This window comes from Rutidosis leptorrhynchoides, chromosome 2 (genome assembly GCF_046630445.1).
Source record: "Rutidosis leptorrhynchoides isolate AG116_Rl617_1_P2 chromosome 2, CSIRO_AGI_Rlap_v1, whole genome shotgun sequence".
NCBI lineage: Eukaryota > Viridiplantae > Streptophyta > Magnoliopsida > Asterales > Asteraceae > Rutidosis > Rutidosis leptorrhynchoides.
The window spans coordinates 677,542,361-677,552,815 of NC_092334.1; the positions used below are offsets into that span (position 1 = coordinate 677,542,361).

The window sequence follows — 10,455 nt, forward strand, 5'->3', positions numbered from 1 at the left end:
TCCACGTGAGAGTTTGAATGAAAATCCTCAATTCATTTATGATTAGTTACACTTGCGGGTGTAAGCGTGAACTTATGTTGTGTGGATCCATGCGGGCTAGACGTGCCCTCATTTGGACGGTTCGCTACCGTCGACGGATGAAATATATTTTCGATTTTAGTGTATGTTCTAACACTAGGTTACAGGGTACCAAACAGTAAAGTCTTGATAATTGGGTGCTCCACAAATATTTTGGAATGCAAACGATTTGGATAATCAACTATATTAAATCTTGTGGTTCAAAAACAACGTTTATTACTACACCTATGATTTCACCAACGTTTTCGTTGACAGTTTCCTATATGTTTTCTCAGGTCCTTGAACGCTAAGTGATACATGCTTCCGCACTCTATTTTGATACTTGCTTGGATGTCGAGTATACATGCATACATGGAGCGTCTTTTGACTTTACTCTAAATTGTGTCGCATAGGTTTCATTTGTACTTAAAACGTTGTAACGTAACTAGTTGTTGAACTACATTTGTAAACTTTAAACATCTTTACATTTGAAATGAATGCGACATATTTTGGTCAAACGTTTGTTTTATAGACTTATGACCACGTAACGGGACATACGTAGACGGCGCCGTCAATGACGATTTTGTCGGGTCGCTACATATGGGGATAGTTACAAAACAATAATTTTGTCGTTTACCCGACCCGCTTACCCGTATACCCGGCCCGAGGAATTTTAATAATAATTTTTTATGTAAAATTTTAGCATTAGTATTATATTATTAATGTATGAAAGATTTTCTCTTATTTGTTTTGAAAACGAGTATATTTTTATTCAATATAATCATAAACAACAAGTTTTTCAGATGTGATATTTTATATACTTTGTGTATTTAAGTATTTTAGAAACTTTTCAATCAACTTTTTGTATGTGATATTTTATAATTCTTTAAACATGAAGTAGTTAAGTTATTTTTCGATATTTTGATTTGGTAACTTATTGAAAAATAAATACATAATGACTAATCGGGTATTCCCGTTTAACCGTGGAGAAACTCGAAACCCGATAGTATCTAAGTAAATGGGAACCCGACGGGTTTCGGGCCGAATTTGAGGCGGGGTTTCCTAACCGGGTTCAGATCCGGGATTACCTAAACCCGACCCAAACCGGCCCGATGCCATCCATAACCTTGACACATCATCAAAACATTCTCGAGGGATATTTGTTTACTTTTCTTTTTCTGTATTGGCAAGTCATAATTCCTTATTGGCAACCACCAAAAACACTTTCTCTTTATTTCACAAGACTCAGACTTGATAATACTTGCCATTTTAAATCTTCATTTGTAAATTGCTAAGCAACTTCTGAACCATTAAAAAGAGTTTCCTACTAAACAAGGTCGGCCGGATTCACATCAACATGAAAGGGATGTCTTCCTGTTGACTAACTGTAAGATATATAAAATAAAATAGTTTACCTACTACCACCATTAATATTATCATAGTCTCTATATTTCCCATAGCATTTCTCTTTACCTTGAAATAATGGCAGACAGAAAACAGATTCCGTTCCTGATCCTCACCATGTTTCCCCTTTTGTTCAGCAATCTTTGTTACACGACAGATACTCTTCAACAAGGTCAACAGTTCAAGGACTGGGATGAATTAACTTCATCCAATAATGTCTTCAAATTAAAGTTTTTTAGCGTTGGTTCTATGGTGAGCCCTTACTTAGGCATATTTTACAACATCAACAATAACAAAAACATAAACTACATGATCGACGGCATCACCCAAAACATAATCAACATAATCAGATATCGTGACGATTTAGCTGATATGGCTGTTTGGGTAGCAAACAAAAACAATCCTATTCGGGATATATACGGAAACCTTTTCATAGATGCTCATGGAAAGCTTAGCATTCTATCTAGGGAGAGCACTATTATTGATCTCTTTAGTCCTAGTTTGGTGGCACGCAATGCAAGTGTTAAACTTTTGGATTCTGGGAATTTGGTACTGCAAGAACTGTGTCCAAATGGGTCTGTTAAGCGGGTCTTATGGCAAAGCTTTGATTACCCAACAGACACACTTCTACCAGGGATGAAACTGGGGGTTAATCTAAAAACTGGGCATAGATGGTCACTCAATTCTTGGCGGAGCGATTTGCTACCAGCCGATGGGTCGTTTAGATTAGCGGGTGACCCAAACGGTACAGATCAACTTGTCTTACTAAGACGTGGAATAACCCACTGGACGAGTGGACCTTGGCTGGATGGTGAGTTCAAAAATACTCATCTACAATTGTCGAGTCCAGATGTTCGTGTGTACTATGTCTCTAATGCGACTGAGAAATTCTTCACTTATTTAACAAAAACATACGATTCATTTCCCACGCTCAGGATGACTCCAGATGGTCAGCTTATGAGTAGAACTCTAAACATAAAACCGTATTGTGGTTCGATTAATGACCCTCCTGGTTGTGCTGAAGCCGAGGTTGAGAAAATAAAATGCAGGGAAGATATTGAAGCATACGTTGAATACACGATAACCAATTACATCTTTCTGGATGAGTATGTATACGATGAAAGCTATAACTTGACTCTATATGATTGCAAACGAATATGCTGGAGCAATTGTTCTTGTGTGGCTTATGCTTATGCAAACGAAAACAAGGCAGGCTGCAAGACTTTTGGTAAAATGATATACAGTCCAGATGATAATCGTCACCCACCCTATACATATTATGGCTATCGTAAGTTTACTCCTTTTGATGCTTTGACAAATACATAAAATGATTGGTAGTATTTTGTTTCAATATATAAAATAAACTTGTATATACTGTACATCCTTTTAATATGAACAAATATATGGAAGAAAAAAAAAATGGCTTCCACACACTCTCTATAGGCGGGAGGAGCAACATATTATGATTTAGGTGGAACGTCGATTTTTTTCCCTTCCTCTTTATCTTATTTTAATTTAATGAAGGCGGCAAAACCTTAAAATGATATTAGAATTCATTAATGTTACATAATTTGAATTTTTCGAAGGGGCAGTTCCACCTTGTACATCCGTCTTTGTCTATTCCTACTAGCTAACTTGTATTTTTCGAAATATTTAGACCCAAATATACAACAACAACAACAACAACAACAAAATCCAATACCACATGAGTGGTGCATGGAGGAGGTGAGATGTAGACAATCATTTCCCTCTCTGAGAATAAAAAACAAATCATTTCTCCACCCAGAGTGAAACACTCTCAAAAGTAAAGAAAGCCATCCCTCTCTCTATTCGACGTATAAAGAGATTGCTTCCGAGTGGACCTCCGGCCAATTAGTAGGAAATTTTTTTTAAGAAAATAGCAAAATAAAATTGAGACGCCATGAAAAATCGTAGAATCAAATTTCCATGGGTTTTAAATCCTGCATGGAATTCAATTTAGGCTCTAAAGTGCAGTCAAGACGCCAATAAATCTTGCCTGGAATTCAATTTATAAGATAGTTTGTATAGTTGCATAATTTATGATAAGAACCTCTTAACGGTATATTATACCTACAAAGTTGATTATATGTGATTGAGATATTTAATCTCAAAGAGAGGGGGTGTAAAAGAAAAGCTGTTGGGATGATCAACTTGTCCCACATAACTAATAGGCTCCAAATATTGCTTTAGGAAATTAATTTCCAACATGATTCGCAGTGATATTAATCTGGTCAACTGATATCACACACCCTATTTACAAACCCAGGTCTATAACAAATCTCTTCACTTATGTTATCGTATATAATACTCGGTATATGTTTTCAGTGTCTTTTGTTAGGGATACTTAGAAATGTGTCGTTTCCAATAGAGCCCGTAAACATAATTGAGCTAAACCAATATCTACAACAAAAGTCATAATCCTGTTCCTATCCATATCTTCTACATATGACATATTAATTATAAGAACTATCTGCTGCAAATGATCTCAGTAGGTTAATAAGAACAATGAAAGAATAATGCGATAATTGTAGTTCATTTACTTTCTATGCAGAAAAGAAGAAAAGTAAGACCTGGATTGGGTTGTTGGTCATGATTGTCCCATTAGCTCTGCTACCATCAAGCTATATGGCGTATGTTGCATACAAGAAGCTTGATATCAAAGGTATCAAACATTCAAACTCACCTTTTCCCTCCGTTTATACAAATAAAATAGTTGCCTCTCTACTATCTGGATTACACCAAATGGTCAAAGCGACCCTGTTATCAAAATGCTTCTCATCGTTACACAATAAACTTAAAAAAGAAACAATTTCACGGATGGTCCACCCAGTGGTTTATATTGGATTACAAAGATGGTCCCTGTAGTTTGTACTTCTTTTATCAGTGATCCCTCTCACCAACGCTCGTTATCTTTTTCCATTAAAATTTTATGTATGGCCTTGTACACGAAGTTATTTTTAGTCTTTTCCATCCTCTACTTTACAGGTTCATTAGTTCACTTCTTTATCCAATTCAAGTTTCCTTTCAATTCAAATTTCTTCATCCAGTTCGAGTTTCCTTTCCGTTCAAATTTACCTTATCAAAATCCTAAACTAATCTTCTATATAGTCATATAAAGCTCTAAAATAATGATGTCATTATTAAGATAATTACCCTTTAATTTTCATAATGATGATGTCATAATTTTATATTAATTTAATTAAAAAAATAATACGAAATCTTTTATAAAAGGAAACACTAATCTCTCCTAAATTGTAAAATCTACTACAGAACACCTAAATTTTAAAGCATATTGTACAATTTTTATATAATAATTTTTTAAAAAAAAATAAAAGGCATTTATTATTACTAATAATTATTATTATTATTAAAAATATAAATACTCAACTTTGAGTGAACTTTATTATTATTATTATTATTATTATTATCATCATTATTATTATTATTATTATTATTATTATTATTATTATTATTCAAATATGGATTCTTTTTACAAAATTAATTACGTTACATATGTATGCGAAAATACATGTCTCTATATATTTGTAAAAACAACGACACGTTTCTTAGTTAAAAGGGTTATTAAAATAAATGATTTTAGTATTTACATTCACTTAATACCTAAAACATGTCATTAAATTGTTTCGTTTAAACAAACCCGTGATTTCACGGGTCATTTCACTAGTTCTCAATTAAATTTCTAAAAAAAAATATCAAAACCTAAATTATCGCAAAATACATACCACATTATAATAACTAAATCCAGGCTAACAATAAAATTCCTTATTTCACTACCTTTTTCCCCTTTGGTAAACCATTTTCAGGCGCACTCGTTAATTTCTTCTCCGGATGTGTTTAACATCTGGGTTAAAACTCCGACCCAGATTAGTTTATAAACTCCAGCCATATCTAAACCATCCGGCTAGATCTGAACCAATTCCGTGAAGAATCATGGCTCGTCGTTTTCCGGTGATGAGCACATTCATGGTATCCGTGAAACTCCGACCAAATCCAAACACATCCGTAAACACAACTGGGTTGAAACTCCGGACACATTGGATTAAAACTCCAACCAAATCTAAACACATCCGTAAACATTCGTGGTATGTTAAAGACCGTTAGAGACAGGGACCACCGATGACACGAGTACAAACCACGCATGGACAATTTTTTACGGAAAAAAGTAAAGGGACGATATTTTTTTATCTGATACAAACCACACTTTTGAATTTTTGGTCTTAAAAAAATGTTCTGCAATGAGTAGACTTTCTTGTAAAGTTATACTCCTATATCTTTGTGCTAACATTTCTTCGCACTATGTGAATCCGCAAATTTGAATATGATACCTCAGTTTTACAAAAGATTGCTTAAATGCTTTTGTAATTTTAGTTAATGTACATCTTGTGACTCACAATTTCAAATATCTACTTTTTATTTATTACTGGTCACAAAATAGGGAAGGCGAAAAAATTCAAAAAGTTGTTGCTGCATCAGAAGATACGCCTCTACGATTATGTACGAACTGATAATAATAGGAATGCTGAAGTACATTATTTCACCTTTCAGAGCATCTCATTGGCCACAAACAGATTTTCAAGCACAAATAAGCTAGGAGAAGGGGGTTTTGGAGAAGTTTATAAGGTAAACTTTAAAGCATCTTTATTGAAAAATAATATATATGAGATAATGAGAATCTTTTGTGTGATGGATTGCACAGGGAACATTAGCTGATGGGCAAGAGGTTGCGGTGAAACGACTTTCAAAAAGCTCTGGACAAGGAATCAAAGAGTTTATGAACGAAATCGAACTCATAGCCAAACTTCAACACACTAATCTTGTCAGACTTATTGGGTGTTGTGTTGAAAAACAAGAAAAGATCCTTGTGTATGAGTACATGCCTAATAATAGCTTGAATTTCTTTTTATTTGGTAAGGTCTAAGTATCTAACATTCTTAGCTTAGTAATAACTTATTCCTTTAATTCATCGGTTGTTGAATGTTGCATGCTATTTGATTATTAACAGATCTTAGGAAGAAAGGATTACTGAATTGGAATAACCGCTTTGTAATCATTGACGGCATTGCACAAGGACTTCTATATCTCCATAAGTTTTCAAGGTTAAGGGTAATACATAGAGATCTAAAAGCCAGTAATATATTGCTAGATGATTACTTGAAGCCTAAAATATCAGATTTTGGTATGGCTAAGTTACTACAGATCAATGAATCTGAAGCGTTTACAAGTAGACTTGTTGGAACACGGTAATTATTTCAAAACCATTTCTTGTGTCAATTACAAATACCAACACAATCTCTAACTAGTGATTTGATATCATATCTAGTGGTTATATGCCGCCTGAATATCTAATGGAAGGCACTGTTTCAACCAAGATCGATGTCTTTGGCTTTGGTGTTTTATTGCTTGAGATCGTAAGCGGCCGAATGAATCATGGTAGCTATGATGTGGAACACCCACTTACGCTTCTAGGACTGGTAAGCTATTTATATGGCTTAATTAGTAGTATTTCACAGTGTATCAAACTAATGTCTGACTTATGTAGCTAGTAAACAGGTTGGGTTGGGTCGAAACCCGGACTAGTTAGGTCGAAACGGGTAATGGGTCGAACGGGTCAAATTGTTTAGATAGGTCAAACGGGTCGTGTCTAAATGGGTCGGGCCTGGTTGGGTCAAGACCCGTTTCTTAGAGTTTCTTAAACTCATAAAATACATAGATAATAATAATATTTTTAAAATCTCCTTAAGACTCATTAAGGACCTGGTGGACCTTATATGTATTTGTTAGGTTTCAAATGGGTCTAAATTGGACCCATTCTTTGACCTTTTTATGGACCCAATTGGTTAAATACCTAACCCAATGGACTCATTATTCAACTTATGGGTCTCAATTGCTAGGTATACTAACTTATATAATGTGTATCCACTGTGGCTTTCCATCATGTGCAATGTTATTTCAAATTATTACTATTGGCAACTTATAAGAATGCCACATGGAACCTTAAGTAAAATAGCGATGAATAACAAGTTCGTTACACAATAGAAGCCTGAATACTTCCATACACATTTTTAAACTGTTGTAGGCATGGGAATTGTGGAACGAAGGTAGAGGTTTGGAGTTGATGGATCCAGTACTTGAAGATTCATATACTCCCAAAGAAGTAATGACGTGCATTCATGTGGGTCTCTTATGCGTTCAAGATCATGCGATCGATAGACCAACTATGTCTGAAGTCGTATCAATGCTCACAAATGAAAATATGCATCTACCTGAGCCAAAACACCCAGCGTTCTTCATCGAGAGGCATGATGCAGAGACAGGAAGAGATGTTAATCATAATAATGTGACAAATGGCTCCGTTAACGGCCAATCAATTTCAATCTTGGTTGCAAGATAGAAATAAGAAAGTTAAATACACATATGTAGTTGTGTGTCACTGGTTCATAAGAGTCGGCTAATATAAAAATACCTATTTCACGGACCTCATCTCCCTGGGATGTATATGTCTAACTCTAAACTTTTTATTCTGCATCCATTTGTATTTCTATTTCTACTAAAAAAAAAAAATAAATAAATAAAAAAATAAAAAAATAAAAAAAATTAAACGATATATATAATGACCGGCTGGATCTTAGGGATGGCACCCGCGGGTCGTGGGCGCGGATTCACTAGATCCATCACCCGTACCCGCGGATTTTTTGTCAACCCGTTAACCCGCGGATCTTCGTCAACGGATTTATTTTTAGATCCATACCCGCGCCCGCGGTTATCCGCGGGTAACGGATTTACCCACGGATCTTATATAATTCAATAAGTTTATGAAATGAGATAAATTTAATTGTCAAAAAATGTTAAACATATATAAAAGAATAAAAATAAATCAACCAATGATGGAGTGAGAAGTTACATAATTGTAATGTAAAATTAATTTTTGTTGACTTTGTGACTGTGTATACGGTTAGAAACGTAGAATGTCACTTGAAGTTTCAATTTCAATCCTTTAACAATTTGAAGAGAAAAAGCTCAAGTTTCAAAACAAGTAATATTTATTCGCATAGAAAAAAATACAGAAAGGAAGTTGAGAAGTTAACGACTGTTCGAGTAAAAGCTCAGATTTCAAAATAAGTAATTATTAAATAGCATAAAAATTTATGAATAATAAGTTTGAATTCATTTGAATGTGTTTTGGTTCACGGATTATTGACGGGTATATCCACGGATTGCTCAACGGATTTACGGATCGGATTTTCTCCGCAACGGATCTAGTGTATCCATCACCCGCCCGTGACCCATCAACGGGTATAAAATTTTACCCGCCCCGTACCCGCGGGTGAAGGTTTCTAAAATTATCCGCCCATCGCGGATACGGGTACCCGCGGATGACGGGTTTTTTTAGATCCATTGCCATCCCTACTGGATCTTTCTATTTTTAGATTGTGAATTTTGTTATTGATTTTGGATATTCTACAACTCACTCTGCGGGATTAAAGATGAGTCAGTAGTCGATAGAAACATCGGAAACTCATCATCCTTGAGGTCCACATGTACATGCCCAAAACTCACAAGATGGTTACTGTATTGATACGTATCTTCGCAAGAGATCTCATATTCAAATATCACTAATGGCGGAGCCAGAAATTATAATTGAGGGTGGCTTAATCACATAGATTAACGTTTGAAATCTAGTTATGCAAGTTCATCTCAAGAGTTTACACCTTAATTTGATGAACAGAATTTGCTTGAATAATATGTACAAATATAAATTAAACAAAAATGTTGTTATTCCAATCAACATCCTTAAATGTGAAATAGTAACATAATATATTAAATAACATATTATATTATATGTTTCATTATTTAAAAAAAAAAAAGTAAAATTATTTTTTGAATGTACACAAAACATACATTTCTACATTATATATCATGAAAGTCTTGTTTATGGATTGGGCGTGGTTATAGAGGAGGTGGATAATATGGCTCTCCGTGTCGGTTGTAATGTTGGGGAATTTCCCTTCACTTATCTAGGGTTACCTATTGGTCGGAACATGAATAGGGTAGAGAATTGGAATCCCGTGGTTGACAAATTTTCCTCGAACTCGCGGATTGGAAAGCAAAGACGATTTCGTTTGTGGAAGATTGACGCTCGTTAAATCGGTCCTTAGTAGCCTACCGCTTTATTATTTCTCGCTCTTTCGTGCTCCCTAGTGTTATTAAAAAATTAGAGAGCATTCGTAGAAACTTCTTTTGGGGCGGGTAGGGTGAGAGAACAAAAATATCTTGAGTTAAATGGGAGGACACCCTTTCGCCTTATAGCGAGGGTGGCCTTAATATCGGGTCTTTGAGGGCGAAAAACCTCGCTCTGTTGGGTAAATGGGCGTGGAGGGCAAAAACGGAGGCAAATTCCTTTTGGGTCTCCGTGATAAAAAGCATTCATGGCTCTAACGGGCTACTTGTACCGTCGGGCCTTAACGGGCCTAAAGGGAAGGGTAGCACTTGGCTTAATATTACTCGTGCAGGGTACGCAATTGATAAGACATGTGTGCAGTTCGGTAACTCGTTCGTGAGACAGATAGGCGATGGCAGAGACACCTTATTTTGGTCAGATTCGTGGCTGTCCGAGGTGCCCTAAGCTGCAGTTTCAAGCGACTCTATAAACTGGATGCCGATCAATCAACTACTGTTCGTGACAGAGTCTCGTGGACAGGTTCATCGTGGCAAAGTACATGGAATTGGAGACGGGATCTAACGGGACGCTCTCTTGGCGAGTTACTTTCTCTAACCAATTTGTTAAATTCTTATGTGAAACAGGGTGTGGGTCGAGATACTTGGTATTGGAAGCTCACATCGAATGGCAACTTCACCACCAAAAGGCTTTCGAACCTCATTGACGAGAAGATTATCATGGACAACAGATTCAAACACGAGACACTTAAAAACAATCTTGTACCGGGGAAAGTC

General features: G+C 35.6%; 1 protein-coding gene across 1 annotated transcript; it reads left to right on the forward strand.

The window, feature by feature from the left end:
- The first annotated feature begins 1,539 nt into the window (after positions 1–1,539).
- Positions 1,540–7,983, forward strand: LOC139890284 (G-type lectin S-receptor-like serine/threonine-protein kinase CES101). The gene is made up of 7 exons (XM_071873177.1): positions 1,540–2,749; positions 4,034–4,144; positions 5,939–6,123; positions 6,200–6,410; positions 6,506–6,743; positions 6,824–6,974; positions 7,580–7,983. The coding sequence occupies exons 1-7, from the start codon at positions 1,540–1,542 to the stop codon at positions 7,892–7,894; spliced, it is 2,421 nt and encodes an 806-aa protein (XP_071729278.1). The 3' UTR covers positions 7,895–7,983.
- The last annotated feature ends 2,472 nt before the right edge of the window (positions 7,984–10,455 follow it).